Here is a 20995-nt window from a genome sequence, read left to right as displayed (position 1 = left end):
CTACCTCCACCCCAAACCCCCACAACTTCAGGTCCTGTATTATTATTTTCCTTTTTAAAAATGTTTATTGAGTAATTTGTGTTTCCCAAATGCTCTTGAGAATGCACCCATCCCTGGAGCCTGTCACACCTCTAAAGAAAACTGGGTTTCCCTCTCCTAGCAGCTATCAGTTGTCAATAAATCCTCAGCTAGGACTGGGGCTTCTTGCCACCTCTACCATCCATGCTAGGTTTTTGTCTAGCTTGGGTTCATACATGTTTGTGCATGTTGTCACAAGCACTGCAGGTTCTATGTGCAACTACCTTGTGAGGTCTAGAAAACACAGATTCCTTATATTTACCACCTCTGGTTCTTACAACCCCCCCCCCACATCTTCTGCAATGCAAAGGAATAGTTATATTTCTACTTTCACACTACTTACACTTTGGGGGGGGGGTAAAAAAAACTATAGTATTTGAGGGGCAAATGTGACCAAGTAAGGATAAATTTGGAAAAAAAAAAGTCTCTTAAAAGTTGAAATTTAATTGCACATGCATAAAATACCAGTTATTATGAATCATGCCCATCCCCATCCTATCCCACCAAGTGATTTTGAAACTAAGAAACTAGCGTCTCAGATATTGGTGGCTACTAGTGCTTTCTGATTACCCAGTCTATTTCTTACTTTAAAAGAAAAGGTGTAGGGGCTAGAGAGATGGTTCAGCATCCAAAAGTACATACTACTTTTGCAGAGAACCCAAGTTCCATTTCCAACACGCACATCAGGTGGCTCGCAACTGCCTGTTACTCCAGCACCAGGGGGAGTCAGTCCTCTGACCTCCATGGGCACCCGCACTCATGAGCATACACACACACACACACACACACACACACACACACGCATGCACGCATGCACGCACGCACACACACATACACACACAGTTAAACATAAAAATAAGTCTTTTTAACACATGACTATTTGATCAGTGCTACAATTCTGTGGTGTTGTTTTTAATTAAAAGAAACAACTGATTATCAAGATCGTTGCACATAAAACGAGGTAGTTCCTTCCTCTTTTAGGATACCTGATTACTTAAAACATTGCTTGAACTCCCCTAGGCACTATAATAAACAAGGCAAGAGTTTGTAATGGGATGATGGTTAGAATTTAGGCCAAGTATGTTCTTTGTATGAGATATGGTTGGCTTCAAATGGTGTGATTTGAGAGGATTGGTTTAATTATTCATGAATGTGTATTAATCTCACTAATCACATTCACTATCGATGAGGTTCCACTAGTCCCAGACAACCAAGGAGGAATAAGACATAGAGGACTCAGTGCCAGCCTTTGCTGTCACAGATATTTGACCCAAACCATGCTATTTTGTTATTTTATTTATTGTTATTTTATGCATATGGGTGTTTTGCCTGCATATATGTAAGTACACACATGTTAAGACCAAAAGAGAGTGTTAGATTCCCTGGAACTGAAGTTACAGGAAGTTGTTAGCTGCCATGTGGGTTCTGGGAACCCAACCCAGGTCCTCTGAAAGAGCAGCCAGTGCTCTTAACTGCTGAGTCATCTCTCCAGGTCCATGATGTTCCATTTTTGGTTGATGTCACCCAAGAGATCACCTTGAAGACAGAGACAGAAAAATGCCTAACAACATTGATCATCCATCTGATGCCTCCTCCTCTTCTTTTTCCTCTTCTTCCTCTTCTTCCTACTTGCCCTCATCCTCATCCTCCTCTTTTTCTACTCACACACACACACACACACACACACACACACACACACATCATGCATTTGCAGATTACTAGTATAACACTCTCTTGCAAGGGAAGAACAGCATGCCTATTTTCCCCTAAGCTAGAGATCATTCTCTTCCTCCCAATTAAGCATGGAGAAGCAGAAGTTAAATTTGCTTTTATTTTATTCATATGTGCCTAAAGGAACATTTGGCCGGAGAATAAACGCCTACTAAGGATTAAGCCTTTAACAAGATAAATCAGTTCATTAAAAATTTCGAAGGCTATAGCTAAAAGCAGGCATCAAATGAATATACTATAAGATACATAACTATTTCTCTATTTTTTAGAATATTTTCACATTTTTCTGCAGACAATATTGTGTTTGATATTCTTAACAATGATCAACATCCTGAAGAACAGATAAATTCAACAATCCAAAAAATGTAGTAAAGTCATCTCACAGCATAGGCTTGTCTGTAGTTTCAATATAGGAACCACCACGTATCTTCTCAAACAGAATGATCTGAAAGGGAAGGAACACTGCAACAAGAAAGCATAAGCCTAGCTGGTAGAGGTTGGGGAAGACACTGTGACACATTCTGAGAATGAAGACCACTCTGCAAGATTATGACACCTCAAGGCAGGTTGGGTAACTCACCTCACTGTCTTCTGGATGAAGCCAGACACCAGGAAGGTACAGTGTTTTCTGAGGCCCAATATCCTGATGCCTTCCAAGATTACGACCATTAATGAACACGAGCCCGTACTGCCAGCCCTGAAAGAAATGAGGACACAGGAACAGAGCCACACTGGCAGTGAAGCCTAAGGTACTTTGGAGTAAAAACAAGCCTAAGGAGTCCAGTGGCGCTGAGCATGGAAGCAAACAGAAAGGAAAATGTCTACTACTTCTACTCCACTGCATGAAAATAAGAAAGAACACAAAAGAAACCAATGCTTCACTGAAGATGTTGCTACTGTTCCTGCTCCATGATGTGTATGATACATTTTTTTAAAGCGGGGACTTTTGCTTCTAAAATAAGTACTAGGTAGTAGGGATGAGCACCACGACTAACAATGATAACAATGGTAAATGCTACATGATCTTTTTAAATCTACTAGCAATACATCAAATAATTACAGGATTAAGATAAGAAAAGAGACAAGGAGATGTCAAGGCAGTTTTTCAACTAGGGACATCTTATTCAAGGAAGGTTGCTATGAACCTGAGCAGAGCCTTTCTTTACCTCACAAAGTGTTTAAAAATAGGACTCATGTGACCTTGTGGCAATGGTGGCATCAAGCACAAGACCCATGTCAACTCAATTAGACAAAGGCCCAGAGTGGTTCAAGAGATATGGGCGGCAGGCCAGCCCTAGCCTGAGAAGTGTTGGAGACTGATTACTGCTGGGTGAGGGAGGGTAGACCTTCTGTAATATCTATAGACAGGCTGAATAGACTCCAGTGGATGAACTTGCACTAAAAGACATCTGGGTAGAATGCTTGACTGGATGGGACTTAACGTGTATGGCAGAATATGTGAGGCCCGGGGGGGGGGGGTATGGATAGAGGAAGGGGTCTTAATTTGATTAAGAACTGTTGTATGAAATGTATAAAATCTCAATTAAAAATATATTTTTAAATGGATACTGAGGGGCTTCATTAAATAATGTATTCTCTGGATTGGGACACAAAGGGGCTATACCCAAGGAAAAGGTGAAATAAAAATAGTCCAGTTACTGGAACCTTAATCAATCAATTAATCAACAGCTAAGTGATGCAGGAACCCCCAAGAGCAAAATTCTACGGTACTCCAAATTTGGGTTAATTGCAAAACCTTTATAAAACAAGCTGAAGAACAAAAGACTGATTTGTTTCAATGGGATAAACAAGATAATCAAAGCTTTGGTAAACTCAAGAGGTACTAATGAATGCCCCTATATTAGGTTGGCCAGACATAAATAGGTCATTTAATTTAAATGCACATAAAAAAACAAAGGATTGCAGAAGGTGTTGATGCAGATCCTGGTCCCCTTAAGAAAGGCAGTGGCTTATGTCTCTAAACAATTAGTTACTACCTTGGGGTTGGTTATGATGCTTAAGGGTGGTTACTGAAACTTGCCTATTTCATAAAAGATGGAGAAATACTAACTATGAGGCAGTCATGGATAGTCTGTACCAACACTAGGTCTCTGGTGTTCTGGAAACAGAACTATCACTTCCTAACAAGTGGCTGTTACAGTACTACTTTCAGTTGATAGACTCCTCCATTTTACTCTAAAATCTTGTCAGACCTTTAACCCAGACACTCTGTTGTCTGTATCACAAGAACCTCTAATATGTGACTGCTAAGACTAGAGACCAGCTATGCTCAAGTAGGGACAAAACCTCCAGACTGAGCCCTGGCCAGGTGATGAAAAGTATGATTTGTAGATGAAGCCACTCTGTGATTAATAGTGAAGCTAATCAATGTCAGGCTGGTTATGCAATATTTTAACTCCACAGGACCACTGAGGCAAAAAGCCACTGGCACAAAAGTCTGAGATAAGAATCCCAAAATTGACCCTGGAATTAGAAAAAAATGAGGAAAGATTTAACTATAGTTTATAGATCCCAGACATGCCATCTCAGTTATCTATGATGATGGTACAATCTAGAAGGCTTCTCGGTGGAAACAAAAAATAGAAATTAAACACAGAAAGCTGTTTCTTAGGCTGCTTAAGGCAGTAACTGACTCTAAGGAAATGGCAGTTATATACTGCAAAGAACATAAAAGGGGAAGCCCACACACAGTACAGCTGACATAGCAGTTAAGTGTGAAGTTTTGTCCAGAGGGATTCTCTACCTGCCTTTGGTCCCCTCCCTGCCTCTACACAGAGTATCCCTCTTACTCAGAGGAAGACATCTATAAAGCAAAACAACTGGCTTTCAAACATTTCCTATTTTGGTGGTATGTGTGACAGACAAATGACTGTCCAAAGGGTGTTCTGGTAGTTTAGTACCACTGCCCATAGTTCAATTCATGGCAGAAAAGAAATTATACTACTGGGTCCTTGGAATAATAAAAATCAAACACTTGAAGAAGAGCTCAGCTAAACAACAGAACAGTGGGTGTACTCCCAGAAAAACAACATTCAAACAGGTGGAATGTACCTTCATTAAAAAACAGGACAAAGCCGGGCATGATGGCACACGCTTTTAATCCCAGCACTTGGGAGGCAGAGGCAGGAGGATCTCTGTGAGTTTAAGGCTGATCTACAGAGCGAATTCCAGGCAGCGAGAGCTACAGGGAGACCCTGTCTCAAAAAGAACAAAAAAAAAAAAAAAAAAAAAAGGACAAGTCATACATAGACATGTTGCCAGGAAAGGACTGGCAAGTAGATTAGTAGATTTAAGATAGATGCCAACTACCCCTGAAGGATTCAAATATCTTAATTGTCTTGGATATTTTGACTAGGAAATCTTCCCCAGGTTTGAGCTATCCCAGTCTATCCAAGACAGTGAGTGGTATTTTCCAGATTCAAGGAACACACAGGAGTTTACAGATAGCCATGAACACTCTAGTCATCTGGCAAAACTTAAAGGGTCAATCAAACACTTAAGGTTATGTTATCCAAACTTAATAAAAAAACTGCTTTTGCCTGTTTCTCTAACCCACATCAGAGCTGCCACCAAAGGGAAGCTCAAGCCCAACTTCTTTGAAGTTATAGGAAAGCTGATTTCTAGGGGGGCCCTAGTATAGATCCTAAGACAGAAATTGAAATGGCAATAAATCACATAGTCCATATAGGACAGGAGATGCTGGCCCTTGTCAACTACACAGACCTAAAGTTTCATTCCCCTACAGGGATAAGCCTCCACCCTATCAACTAGGAGGTTGCTATTCAATCTTACTATTCATACAAGCAGAACTTTCTGGTTTTGTTATACCAGAGTAAAGAGAACATAGAACCAAAAGACTCAAAAATGGATATTTGTTCACGGGGGCTTTGAAGGGCCCTATTGATACATCAATCTAGAGAGCTAGAAAGTTTGGCAAATTTTTCTGTGGAGGCATCTAGTCACAATTCTATGTACCAGTCCAAGAAAGTAAACATTGGGATAGTTCACTAGCATTGTTTTTAAGAATTAAGAGAGTCCTCTGAGTATTTGCTTGGGTACCAGGAAGATGAATTCTAACATACATTTGGTTAAACAGTTTTGCCCTGGTGAGGGCTCATGAACACATGATTTAGAACATGGCCTGGACCACTTCTGCTCAGCAGAGAGGGATAATCAAATCACCTTAGTACCTTCACTAGCCACTTCCAGGCTAAGCAAGGAGGAATACATATTGTCACAAATGTTTCTTCCATTCTTAGTCACACTTCTACTAAAGTTAAAACTTACCTCAAAAACATTACAACACCAGCATCTTGGCTTTTAGAATATCCCACAAAGCACAAAAAATAAATGACTTTTCAGGATTGTTCTGGCAATTTTAGGATCTTGGAAGCTAGCATATTCCTGAGTAACCTCAGTTTAATATGCATATTAATGAACATGCTCAGTTTAATGTCATAGTTCAATAAGGGAAGATGGTACCCAAGCAAATACCCAGAGGACTCTTTTAATTCATTTTTTAGGCCGTATTATATATATTTAGTGTATTCATAGTGTTTTCTACCAGACCTGCTAGAGGTATTAGGATTAAAATGATTGAGAAGTATAGGACTGAGGCTACTTGGCCGATGATGATATATATATCTAGACATAACTGAGATATCTATGTAATATAAACTTCTATTTTTTTCTTTAACTTTTACAAAAACTTTATTGAGAATTTCATACATGTATATAAGGTGTTTTGATCAAATCCATGCCCACTCCTTCCGCTCCAACATTCCCCCCTCTGAAGAGGTAACCCTAAAATCTTTTAAGGATTAGATACAAGCTCCCAAATACTTTTGACATTTTTGGCCTTTGGAACAGAGTATGTTGCTAACAGGCCCAAGGATGTTTTGACTTTTAGCCAAGAAACTGGCTACATTTCTTTGGAGTCTTTTTACCCTAACTGCCTAGCCAGTTCCTACCTCCTATTCTTATCACACCATCCTCTGAAGGGGTTACCCAAATTGCCAATAGAGAATAGGGACACAGACTGTTCTGGCTTCTTCCATGCTGAACAGGGACGCAGGGTGAGGCAAGTGGAGTAGCCCTTCAGTGGGTCTATCTAAAAGACTCCCAAATTGCATAACTCTTGTCTCTAAGGGGAAAAGAAAGTCCTTGAATCATGAATAGGAGATGTGAAGAAGAAATAAAGGCAAGAGTAATTAGCATTTCTTAAAAACAATGTACGTAAGAAATGGCAGGCTCTCTCCTCCAAACTCACCCCATTCCACTTCACATCCATGTTTGCCAAAAGCTTGTATTTATATTTATATTTAGTTGCTTAAATATACGCACATAAAATTTCTTCTTGATCAGTCTATTAAAGGTTTGTCAATTTTATTTTTTCAAAAAGACAGATCATAGTTCCATTAATAATTTACATTGTTTTAAATTCTTTATTTCATTTTCTATCTGATTTTTGTTATTTCTGTCCCACTGACTTGAGACTGGTCTTTTTCTTCTGTGTATCTGCTGTATTGAGGAAGTTTGTGTTTGAAGTTCTTTTTCGAATTTAGTTGTCATGTTTGCATCTAGATGTAGAGCTCCGTTAAGCATTTTTTGTTATAACTGGTCTGTTCCTGTTGTGTTCCCTTAATTTTTGCATGTGTACTTCTTCATTTATGAAAGACAACTTGATTTTTGGTGTAGTATTCTTGGTTGACATATTTTCCCTTTTTCTTCAATGTATATTTTAAATGGAATTTTTGTGGATTTCATACAATACATTTTAATCATATTTAGACCTCCCATATCTGCACCCCTCCATAACTTGCCCACAGGATTTCACACACTCTGACTTATATATTAAAACTTATTGAGTCAAGTTTGTATACCCAGCTGTCTCTTGGTATGTGCCTGTTCAGCCTATCTAACATCACTCCCTTAAAGAAGATCAACTCTCCCTCATCCAGCAATGATCAGCTGCCAATAGTTCCTCAGCTAAGGTTAGGACCTCCTGCCCGTTTCCCCAGTTCTGTGCTGGTTTTATCTGATTGAGTGTGCATGGGTCTTGTCCATGCTGTTACCACTGATGTAAGTACATATGAACAAGTCGCCAAAAGCCTGTGACTCTGTTTCCTTATGATCATGAACCACCATTGGCTCTTACAATCTTTCCACCCTTTCTTCTGCAATGGTTGGTTGGTTGGTTGGTTGGTTGGTTGGTTGGTTGACTGGATTGGATTTTTTAAAGTAAGTATGGATTTGGAGAGGTAGTGCAGTGGTAAGGAGCAAGTACTGCTCTTGAAGAGGACCCAAGTTTTGTTCCCAGCACCCAAGTCAGGCAGCTCACAACCATCTGTAATTCCATCTCCAGGGAATCCAACACCCTTTTCTGGCCTCTGAGGGCATCAGCATTTGTGTACACATACCCATACACATACACATGTTTAAAAAAATAAAATAAATTTTGAAAAAAGTTAGTGTTTGGAACATCAGAGCAGAAGAGGGAAGCTCACTTACTGGCAGGTTCAAGAAAGTGTCCTTGGGAGGAGAGTTAACCTTCAAGATTCCCCTATAGAAGGCAGGACCTGTATGGTCCATTGGGATAGGCTTCCAGGGGCAAAGCAGAGCCTAGAGAAGGGAGCAAAATATGAGGCAGGTGACAGTCCTTCCTAGCCCTTGTATCATGTTAACACCAGCTTTCTCTCACAGAGACCAGGATCCCATTGATACATTAGACTGGCAGTATTAAAATGGGAATCAAGATACCTTTTCTACTGTTCGAGCACTGCTGCAAGGTATCTGATAACCTGTAGCACACCCCTTGGGATACCTGAATCTTGGACTTTTCTTCAGCAGAGGAAGAGTTCACACCCTCTCAGATGCCCGATTGCTCAGTAGGGAAGAACATACCTCTTGAAGAAGCTCAACTTCATGTCCAGAGAATAGACGGTGAAATCACTGAGGGAAACATTATTGATGCAAAAAGATCCAGTTAATCCTGCAGACCAGAGGCAGGGAGGAGACTAACAACAGGGGCTTGATATTCTCCAAGGTTTGGGACAGAGAAACACAGATGTGCATATGCTTTTTGACAAGGAATTCAGCCAAGAGGGAAAATATTAAACTAAACTACCGTAACATAAAGCTGCAGTTGTATGATTCCACACCATCAACTTTTCCTAAAAGAAGATGAGGTCCTAGTCTAAGGCAGGCCAGTATCCAATATAACTGCTTTACTTTCCTGCCATGGAGAACATGAAAAGGCAGGACAAAGGAGAGGCCAAGAGATCTCATCTCATTGGTCCTAGGACTGAGGCAGGCCACTGCTAAGGGAGTCATTGCCATATAGCTACTCTCTCAATCCCCATATAGCTACTACTATAGGCTCCAAGTAACTAAAGAGAAATTACACTTGTTTCTCAGGACCAAAGGCCACCTTTCCACTCATCTTGAATTTTCCATGAGAAATTGACTCGACCTTGATTCTCAACCAGGATCCTCAGCAGTTTACACTTCTGCTTGGGAAAGATAAGTTAGCGGAAACAAAATCACCACCAAGGCCTCATAGTCTAGAACCCAACCTTTCCTCAAGTCCCAGGAAATTGCATAAATGAGGTTCAAAACCAAGCAGTCTTTCTCTCCTTCCTCCTTCCTGCCTTCTTTTCTCCCTCCCTCCCTTCCTCTCTCCTTCCCTCAAGAGTTATCTACTCTTTCTCTTCTACAGATCTTATTAGGAAACACAGAAAGAATCTTTAGCTCTGCCTTTAATCAGAGATTCAATCAGGAGCTGGGGATTAAATCAAGCCTAAAGGGAGAATTCCACTTCCACTAAATAATATCCATAATGTAGATCCTAAGGTCACCAGGGCTTAGGAGATGCCTTATGATAATAGTCCTGTTCATGTCCTGCCTCAGATCTATATGAGGAGAAATACCACAGTGGAAGAAGGATATGGTCAAGCTTAGACCAGGCTGTTTTCCTGTAAAGGGGTAGTCAAAGGTATTACCTGGACTCTAGAATTATTTAGCTGGAATTCAGGAACACTCAGGTACTGAAGATATCTATGCAGAACTCCTATACTTTTATCATTCAAAAACACCTACAAAAGAAGAGCCAACATCATACTGATTGATAGGCCCACCTGAAGAAAAGAGATGCTATGTTTTAGGCAGAAAGAGGTCATAAGGAAGAGGAAGATGGGTATTACCCTTGGTGCTTAGATGACTAGAAACTAAATGGGACTTCCCATTAGACTGTAAGGTATGTCAAAACAAACAATAAGTTCGTTTTATTTGATTTTATGTTTCCTATGCTTCTACCATATTGGTACAATAAATTAGCATATAGTAAAGTGAACTTGTGACTATACTACTGCTCAATAACAAAGGTAGGCTGAACATGTGGTTCACCACCAAAGACACCTATTGATGTTTACCTGTGCCAGATCTTGAACTGAGGTATGGAGAAGGCCTCCAGAGCAGATGGAAGTCTCATAGAGGACCAACCCAAATGGCTGGCCACTGTCATTGTTTATCGGAAGATTTTTCCATGGTGAGTGTGGTATGTGACATGACAGGCAATGAGGGAGACATGACAAGAACAGAAAGCAAAGTAAGAAGCCATGATCCTTCTTCCTGAGACCCTTGTCACTATTTGTTGAACCACCTAATCACACAATAGAGGCTAGTGGCAATGCTTCTATTAAGAATGTTTCTACTGTCCTAGAAATTTAGCGTGATGGGTCATTGTGAAAAGAATACAATTGTTACAATCATAAAATTTGATCAAGAGAGTAAACTAATTGTAATGCAAAATAACTGAAGATGAGAGATGAATTGTGCACCCAGCAAACATTTACTTGTACCACAGGCTAGTCACTACTTATTATCTAAAATAGGAGCAGCAGAGGGGCTATTCAGGTCAATAGAAACTCAAGTGTAGTTTCTTCAAAGAGAATGGATTTTCTTATTTAAAGGGAAAGAAAACCCATAGAATTCAAAGATTCAGCCTAACTAATGGGGAATGAAGATAGAAGATTATTTTCATGGATTTATAGCTCAGTGGCTTTCTGTTATGGCTACCATATGATAGCATTCACCAAGGGGGTTCATCGGGGGTTCATCTAAGCTGGAAGCTGTATCCTCTCTTATCCTGAATTTGCTTTCTTCTATGACATTCATGCGTCTCAGCACAGATTACAAGTCTCCTCCTGAAACCCCCAGCACCACCCATTCGGGAGAAGCAACCACACTGCTATCACTTGCCATAGCTAGTCACAACGCCAACATGACTCTCATAGTTCAGGGCTCCATTTATGAAACCAAAGTTGGTTCCACCGTGGAACATATATGTGTTGAAGGAGATCTCATATCTGATAAATGTAGACACAGTATTTTTAATTTCTGTAGAGGGGAAAGATGAGAACAAAGAGAAAAATAGAAGAAAGGGAGGCAAAGATCTTGGGAAACCATCATTCCCAGCTCCACCCCACAATCGTTGGATCTTTCAACCTCCTCTACAATTCTAACCAAGAAGTCGGGGGGATAGACCAGAACTGCTCTTAAAGACAAGGCCCTGCTACTACTATGAGCTCCTGTGAGATTTTTTGAGTTTTGCACTATAGGTGTGGTACAAATTGACTCTAAACTATATGAATTAAATAATAGTCTAAAACTCTTTAAGTCCATAAAATATCTAATTTTTTTTGGTCGTTTTGAGACAGGGTCTCCCTGTAGCCCCAGTTGTTTTGGAACTCACTGTGTAGACCAGGCTGGCCTTGAACTCACAGAGATCCTCCTGTCTCTGCGAGTGCTGGGATTAAAGATGTGCGCCACCACGCCCAGCCAAAATAACTAATTTTTAATTTATGAGTAACTACTATACTACCCTCATTTTTACCTTCCAAAATGATGTCTCTAGGGCATTGAATTAGAAACACCACCCTGAAATAGGGCATTGAATTAGAAACACCACCTTGAAATAGCTTCCTCATGACTATTCACAACCTTTGGCCACAGAAACTTCCATTTTGCCACCATGTTTAACAATGGGCTCATCTCTCTGGCTGCCACAGAAGCTCACAGCTCATTGAGGGCCTCAGCTCTGGCTGTACTTGTGATTGTTTGCAAAAACATGTATAACTTTACTTTCTTTTTCAGTTTCTGTTTCACTACCCATTAAAAGTATTAATTCCCACATCATCATAGGAATGGTGAGCAAATTAGCTGATGAAAAATGCTAGTAACAATTCTAACATCATGCCTGACATATGCCTGATCACACAACTGCTGCTGGGTAGCACTGTTGGTGATAGTGGCTAGGGTTCTGAGTGTTGCTGATGTTACTCTTTTGCAAGCTTTAATGGTGCTGGCAGTCATACTTTCCTTGGTTTAGGGTTTTGTTTTGTTTTGTTTTGTTTTTCTTAGTCACCAGTATTTGGACAATTTTTATGTCTCAGTAAAAAACTTTTTTTGTTCGTTTGTTTGTTTTTGTTTTTTGAGACAGGGTCTCATTATATATCCCTGCCTGTCCTAGAACTTGCCATGTAGACTGAGCACACAGAGATCCACCTGCCTCTGCCGCCCAAATGCTGGGATTAAAGGCATGCTTGACCACACCCCGCACAAGTGAACTTTCCATACAGCTATAAAAAAACAGCTCAGTGGTAGCATACTTTTATTAAGTAAATAGAAGTTGACAGATATTTTTCTGAGTTCTAGCCTCAAATTTTTACAACAATGCTTTGGGGAGCTGGGCGTGGTGGCACACACCTTTAATCCCAGCACTCAGGAGGCAGAGGCAGGTGGATCTCTGTGAATTCGAGGCCAGACTGGTCTACAGAGGGAGTTCCAGGCCAGCTGGGGTTACAGGAAAACCTTGTTTTAAAAAGACCAAAAAAAAAAAAAAACCCACAATGCTTTGGTGAGTGATTTTTTATTTTTATTAAGTTGTAATCTTGGTATACCTTTATGGGTGACATGGATACATGTATACCATGTGTAATAATCAAACCTGAATAAGAAATGTGTCAGTGTCATTAAACATTAATCATTTTGATCATTAATCTTCTAGTCATTTTGTTTTAATCAGTAGTTAACTGAGCTATAGAAAACCAGAGCTAATTTCTCCCTTCTCACTATGTTTAGGTGCCCCTCACTTAGCTCCTCTCTTTCTTCTTCCCCTTACTCTTTCAAGTTTCTAATAACCACTATTCCACTCCATTCTTCTGTAAGATCAACTTTTTCATTCCCACATATGATGGAGAATATACAGTATCTGCCATCCTGTAACTGGGCTACCTCACTTAACACAGTGACTGCCAGTGCTACCCATGTTGCTACAGGTGGCAGGATTTCCATCTTTGTCTGAAGAATAGTCTTTGTACATTTATGCCACATTTTCTTTAACCGTTCATCCACTGATAGGAATCTATTTTAGATAAGCCTCCTTTTGGGAGGAATACAGTGAGACTCAGAAGTAAAAGAAATCTGTGTCAAATCTGAAGACAGGTGCTGAGGAATTAGAATTAAAGTCCTGCTTCTGGCTCCAGGATCCATACTCTCCTCTATCACTGCATGTGGTTCCTGGTAATTACTACCATTTTTAATAACAATACCTTAGAAAGGTCCTGTGCCGTTTCTAGAAATGATGAAGATATTTTACAAATGTTCCAGAACCTTCAGTAAAAATGTCAATCTTTCCAAGACACTTCCATGTCCACTTTCCCTAACTGAGAAGAACTATTTTTTGCTTTAGTTCTGTCACTGAAACTGTGGTTTTTTGCTTGTTTGTTTTGCATTACAGTACCTGAAAAATATGAGAGTGCACAGTGACGCTTTACTTTCTAATAGTCTGCTGACTCCACTCAAATCTGTTTGCTGTAAGATATGTACGATGCAATTTGTATTCATAAGGTCATCTTCAGAGCATGGACAGTGCTTGTAATTAACAAAGATTAGATGGATACATCTGCATAAGTATGTTAATAAACCAAGTGATGTGTGAATGATCCACAGTAAAGGACCTTCTGGACTCAGAGTAAAAAACTGTGATACACTTACCCTTTGCACTTTTAACTTTGTGTTGACTCCCCCATGTGTCAAACCATCCAGTCCAGTATTCCATAATCATAATGGGTTTATTCTTCTAAAAAAAAAAACAAATCAAATACTAACTCTAACAAATAAAAAAACCAAAAATATAGAGAAAGAGAATGTGAGCTCATGTTTTCCACCTTTTCCCCAGCTCAGAGCTTTTCCTGCCTTGATATGAACTCTCTAACACTTCACCCATCACCTTTGTTATAACTTCACCATCATTCATAGATTTGGATCCCCCATCCCTCATCTTCCTCCAGGATCTCCTGATACCTTCTGACCTCACGTGCCTCACTGCTATCCCCCAGGGAGCAGCATCAGTCATTTTGAACCTGTTTTATCCACTGAGAGAGTCCGTTTTGGATACCAACGACCTGACTATGGTTCTTTATACAGAAACGTAGACTCAGAGATCACACAGATGTAAGGACAGAGCCATAACTCCAATCCAGGACTGAGCCTAACCATTAGCTTTATGTAGTCTATCTGTCCAATACATTGCTCATCTCCTTCTTTATCTTACTTTATCCTACCTCACCTGTGTTGAAGTGTTCACTGGAACTGTGCTTCTACCCCTATCATTTGTATTTCAACAGTACTGACTTGTGTGTTTTTGGTAATAAACAATTTACCAGGTGAGGATTTGTTATTTTTCACATCTTTATGAATTATACCTTCTATTGCTATAAAATAATTATTTTCTCATCAAAATGACCAGCAATTGTTGAACTTTTGTATGTCCTGGGTATTGAGTAAAGTATTTAATTTAAGTAGTTCAGAGTAACAGCACACAGCAATAGTCTACCCATCCCCACTGTACAAATGAAGAAACTGAGGTTAGGCCTGTCCAGCTTCACTCAACTTGGAAGCGCTAGGGCAGGGATTTAAACTGGCAAACCTAGCTCCTGAACTCACATTCTTAACCATTGTACTGTGCTGCCAATGTGAGTGCAAATGACTTATTACCTAAAACTGTAAGGAAATATGCAAAAGTAATATATTTCTTAAGCCTTCCAAATGTATCTTTACCTAAAGTGTGGGCATCCCTTTTAAAATTCATTTTATGGGTATTAACTCTCGATCAAACATACGTTCAACCTGATAGCTACACCCCATTCTGCCGCATTCTCAAGTTCTTTTGCCAAAAGCAACATCTCACAATGGGCCCAGTTGTTTTGCTAAGTGTCTTCACATCAAGGACTCTGGCTGAGCTTCCCTGGGTAACACACAACCATTTCACAGGCCACATTCCCACCTGATTCTGCTTTGATCTGCAATAGTCACACTGTAAGCTTGAACTGCTGACAGCTAAGACTGTTTTTAATGATCTCAGGAAACAGGAGCAATATTTTCAGCATTTCACATCCACTTTTATCATGGTGTAATACTTCACAAGAATAAAAACTTTAAATATGAATGATGATAATCCCACACTAATTAAAAACAAAAATTTGACAAGCGAATTTTTAGAAAACCAGTTTCACTTTTTATTGAATTTTTGTGAATTTCATAAAATATAATTGGATATTTAGACCCTCCTTACTACCCCCCACCCAATTCCACATACTCTAATATATATAAAGGCCTATAGAGTCAAATTTGTGTCCCCAAATGCTTTCTTGTGTGGGTTCATTCACTGGACCCTAGTCATCCTACTAAGAGTTTCACACTTAAATGAGACTGAATCTCCCCCTCCCAGCAGCCATCCACTGTCAATATTTCCTCAAGGAAGGCTGGGGTTTCTTCCCTACTTCTCCAACACTTATGGTTGGATTTTGTATTCCTTGACCTTACATTGTACTTGTCCATGCTGTCACCATTGCTGTGAGTTCATATGAGCAACTGCCCAGCTGTCTGGAAAACTCTGTTTCCTTGTGGTCATCCACCACCCCTGGCTTAGAAAACCATCATCTAATAATGTGCTACCTAGAAGAAATCCAGTTTAGGGATAGATAAGATGATTCAGTGAATGAGGATGCTTGCTGCCAAATCTGACAACCTGTGTTCAATTCCCAGAACCCACATGGCAGAAGGAGAAAACCAACTCTAGGAAGTTGTCCTATGACTTCCAAACACATGCCATAACATGCATGAGAGCACACCAGTACACATACACATGCACACTCACTTTTTAAAAATCCAATTTAGGGGCTGGAGAGATGGCTCAGCGGTTAAGAGCACTGATTGCTCTTGCAGAGGACCCGGGTTTAATTCCCAGCACCCACATGATGGCTACTAACTGTCCTTAACCCCAGTTCCAGGGGAATCCAAAACCCTCTTCTGACCTCCGCAGCATTGCACGACACGGGTGCACTCACATACATGCAGGCAATACACTCATACACATAAAATAAAAATAATAAAATATTTCTTAAAATCCAGTTTAAGTACTTCATAATAAGTAAAAGTAAAAAACATAGAAATAAGTCACACAAATACTAACTAAAAGGACATTAAAGTAGCTACATTTATATCAGACACAAGAGAATTTAGAAAACGTAGGAGGCAATTACATAACTGAAAAGGAATCAGTTTTCCAACAAAATAAAAGAATCCTAAGAATCCTATATATGTATGCACTTAAAAGGGATTTCAAAATACTTCAGAGAAATATTAATAGAACAATAAGGATGAATAAACAAATCTTGTCAACAAAAGCAAAATACACATTATTTTCAAATGCACATGGAATATTCACAAAGAATGACAGCAGTCTGATAATAAAAGAAATCTCAATAAATGAAAAAACTATATAATTCAAAGTATTGTCTTTACCACTAACAGTAATAAATTGGAAATCTTGAAAAAAAGAATGATGCAGTTGGTGAGATGGCTCAGCAGGTTAAGTGCTCTTGCCCACAAGCCTGATGAGCTGAGCTCAATCCCCAGCACCCACATGGTAGAAGGAGAAAACCAATTCCCTCAAATTATCCATGGACCATCTCTCTCTCTCTCTCTCTCACACACACACACACACACACACAAATTATTTTAAACCTTTAAAAAGAATTAAGGCTGGGTCCCAAAGATTCAGAAGTTGAAAAATATACTTTTAACATGGAATAAAAAAAAATCTCAAGAGAAATTTTAAAATGTTTTGAACTCAATGAAAATACAATATACCAAAATTAGTGTGATGCATGAAAACCCATATATATTAGGAAATTAATATATTAATAATAATTTATATGAGAAGAAGATTATCAACACAGTGATGTACATTTTTCACTGGGAAAAATAAAAGCAGCAAAAGAAAAACAACAAGTCACATGTAAAGGAAAGCCCATCAGAATTACAGCTGACTTATCAAAGCAAACTATGAAAGCCTGAAGAGCCTGGACCAAGGTATTTCCAGTTCTAAATGACAATAGATGCCAGGCCAGAATACTTTAGCCAGCAAAAATATCTCTTATAGAGGAGGGGGGAAAACAATCTTCCATGACACAAATAGCCTGAAAGAATTCACGTCCACAAAACCAGCCCTTCAAAGAATACTTGAAGCAATACAGAGAGCAGAGAGAGAAACAACTATACCCCAGAGACAATGAAAGAAAATAAATAAAGGTATAATAGAGGAAACACAAATTAGAGAGAGAACACAAACAGCAATCAAAATGACAGCAACCAATACACATCTTTCAATAATAACCTTAAATATCAATGGACTGAACTCCCCAGTCAAAAGACACAGGCTAAGAGAATAGATTAAAAAAGAAAACCCATGGGGCTAGAGAGATGGCTCAGCAGTTAAAAGCACTGACTGCTCTTGCAGAGGACCCGGGTTTAATTCCCAGCACCCACATGGAGGCTCTGAACCATCCTTAACTCCAGTTCCGGGGGAATCCGAAGCTCTCTTTGGATCTCTGTGCATTGGACAACACGGGTGCACTCACATACATGCAGGCAATACACTAATACACATAAAATAAAAATAATAAATAAAATATTTTTTTTAAAAAAGAGCCAGGTTAGCCTGTAGTCCCAGCACTTGGGAGGCAGAGGCAGGCAGATCTCTGTGAGTTCAAGGCCAGCCTGGTCTACATAGTGAGTTCCAAGACTGCTGGGGCTACAGGGAGACACTGCCTCAAAAAGACCAAAAAAATAAATAAGTAAATAAATAAATAAATAAATAAATAAGAAACAAAATCCATCTCTTTACTGTCTGCAGGAAACCCATCTCACCTTCAAGGACAGGCACTACCTTAAGGTAAAAGGATGGAAAAGAATATTCCAAGAAAATGACACTAAGAAACAAGTAGTGATTGCAATTCTAATATCTGAGAAAAGAGACTTCAAAGTAAAACTAATCAGAAGAGATAAAGAGGGTCACTTCATTTTGATCAAAGGAACAGTTAACCAAGAAGATATTACAATCCGTAACATATATACACCAAACTCTGGTACACCAAAATTTATAAAAACAACACTATGGGACTTTAAGACACACATTAACCCCAACTCAGTAATAGTAGAGGACTTCAGTACCCCACTGTCTCCATTAGGTCAACCGGACAAAGAATAAACAGAGAGACATCTGAACTAAATGATACTATACATCAAATGGACCTAACAGACATCTTTTGAATACTCTACCCAAGCACCAAAGAATACACTTTCTACTCAGCACCCCATGAAACCTTTTGAAAAACTGACCACATACTGGGCCACAAAACAAACCTCAACAAATACAAAAAAAGAAAAAAGAAAAGAAATAATTCCATACATTCTATAGGACCACAATACAATAAAGCTCAAAATCAGCACTGGAAAAAGCCCTAGACACTACATGAACTCATGGCAATTAAACAACATACTCCTAAACAATGAGTGGTCAAAGGAGAAATTAAGAAAGAAACAAAATAATTCCTGGAATTCAAGGAAAGGGACAATACAACACAGCCTCTGGGACACTTTAAAAGCAGTCCTAAGAGGGAAGTTTATAGCTCTAAGTGCCTACATTAAAAAATTAGAAAGAGCCCAAATAAACGACCTAACACTGGAACTCAAGATGATGGAAAGGCAAGAACAAACGAAACCCAAACTCAGCAGAAGAGAAGAAATAAAAAAAATCAGAGCAGAAATTAATGAAAAAGAAACAAAGAAAATAGTACAAAAAAAAATCAATGAATCTAAGAGCTGGTTCTTTGAAAAGCTAAACAACATAAACAGACCCTTAGATCAGTTAGCCAAAAGAAAGAAAGAGCAAATCCAAGTCAACAAAATCAGAGATGAAAGGGGAAACATCACAACAGACACCCAAGACATCTAGACTATTTTAAGGGAATATTTTAAAAACCTACAGGCTACTAAATTTGAAAATCTAAAAGAAATGGATGAATATCTAAAATCATAAGAACCACCAAAGTTAAACCAAGATGAGATCAACAGCTTTTTGGTTTGTTTGTTTTGGGTTTTTTTTTTTTTAATTTTATGTGTATGAGTGTATTGCCTGCGTGTAGGTAAGTGCACCCATGTCATGCAATGCCCGTGGAGAACAGAGGAGGCCGTCAGATCCCCTGGAACTGGAGTTGCAGATAGTTGTTAGCTACCATGTGGGTGGTGGGATTTGAACCCAGGTCTTCTACAAGAAAAACCAGTGTTCTTAACCGCTGAGCCATCTCCCCAAGATCAATAGTTTAAACAGACCCATAACATATAAGGAAATTTAAATGGTAATACAAAGCCTCCCAACTAAAAAAAGCCCAGGCCCAGATGGATTTACAGCAAAATTCTACCAGACATTTAAAGAAGAACTCCAACCAATACTACTTATATTATTCAAAACAATAGAAACAGAGGGAAAACTCCCAGCATCACTCTAATATCCAAACCATGTAAAGATACAACCAAAAAAGAAAACTCTAGACCCATATCCTTAATGAACATAGATGGAAAAATTCTCTTGCAAACCACATATAGATGTACATCAAAAAGATCATTCACCATGATCAAGCAGGCTTTATTTCAGAGATACAGGGATGGTTCAATATACATAAGTCAATAAATGTCATTAATCATATAAATGGACCAAAGACAAAAACCACATTGTCATATCAATAGATGAAGAAAAGGCTTTTGATAAAATTCAGCATGCATTCTGTTTAAAGTCCTAGAGGGAATTAGAACATACCTCAACATAATTAAAGCCATATACAACAAACCCACAGCCAACATCATTCTAAATGGAGAAAAACTGGAAGCATTCCCTTCGAAATCAGGAACCAAACAAAGATGTCCACTATCTCCACTCCTTTTCAACATAGTGCTTGAAACTCCTGCTAGAGCAATAAGATAGGAGAAGGAAATTAAAGAATTACTAATTGGAAAAGAAGAGGTCAAATGCTCACTTTTTGGAGAAGATATGATACTATACCTAAGAGATCCCAAAAGTTCCACCAGAAAACTCTTAGAAGTGATCACCACTTTCATTATAGTGGCAGGTTATAAAATCAGTCTACAAAAATCAGTAGCCTTTCTATATACCAATAACAGGCAATTGGAGAAAGAGTACAGGGAAATGCTCCCATTCACAAATGCTGCAAAAAAAAAAAAACCAAAAAAACAAAAAAACAAAAAACCTTGGACTAAGTCTGACCAAAGACACCAAAGATCTCTACAATGAAAATTTTAAATTGCTAAAGAAAGAGATTGAGGAAGACACCAGGAGAGGAAGGACCTCCCATGCTCATGGATTGGAAGAATTAATATTGTAAAAATGAACATCCTACTAAAAGCAGTATATAGATTCAATGCAATCCCAATCAAAATCCTCATGACATACTTCACAGAATTAGAAAAAAAAATCCTTAAATTCATATGGAGGCACAAAAGATCCCAGATAGCCAAAGCAACCCTGAGCACAAAAAGCAGTGCAGGGGGATTACTATACCAGATCTCAATGTATACTACAGAGCTATAGTCATAAAAACAGCATGATACTGGCACAAAAATAGACACATAGATCAATGGAACATCACTGAAGACTCAAATCTGAGTGCACACAATTTCAGCCACCTGATATTTGACAAAGGTGCCAAGAACATAGAATGGAGGAAAAACAGCTTCTTCTACAAAT

At 38.9% G+C, this 20995-nt stretch overlaps 1 protein-coding gene across 1 annotated transcript in view; it reads right to left on the bottom strand.

The window, feature by feature from the left end:
* Window positions 1–2188: 2188 nt before the first annotated feature.
* The window catches only part of Glb1l3 (galactosidase beta 1 like 3), a 55775-nt gene continuing 36968 nt past the window's right edge, over window positions 2189–20995 (bottom strand). The window contains 10 exon segments of the mRNA XM_008854199.1: window positions 2189–2254; window positions 2390–2506; window positions 8341–8451; window positions 8730–8821; window positions 9260–9338; window positions 9831–9923; window positions 10260–10367; window positions 10369–10466; window positions 11089–11226; window positions 13885–13969. Of these exon segments, the coding sequence (XP_008852421.1) occupies window positions 2189–2254; window positions 2390–2506; window positions 8341–8451; window positions 8730–8821; window positions 9260–9338; window positions 9831–9923; window positions 10260–10367; window positions 10369–10466; window positions 11089–11226; window positions 13885–13969 (987 nt within the window).

This window comes from Nannospalax galili, unplaced genomic scaffold (genome assembly GCF_000622305.1).
Source record: "Nannospalax galili isolate Female #2095 unplaced genomic scaffold, S.galili_v1.0 scaffold66, whole genome shotgun sequence".
NCBI lineage: Eukaryota > Metazoa > Chordata > Mammalia > Rodentia > Spalacidae > Nannospalax > Nannospalax galili.
Note: the sequence above shows the minus strand (reverse complement) of the source record. Positions and strands in the feature narration are given on the sequence as shown.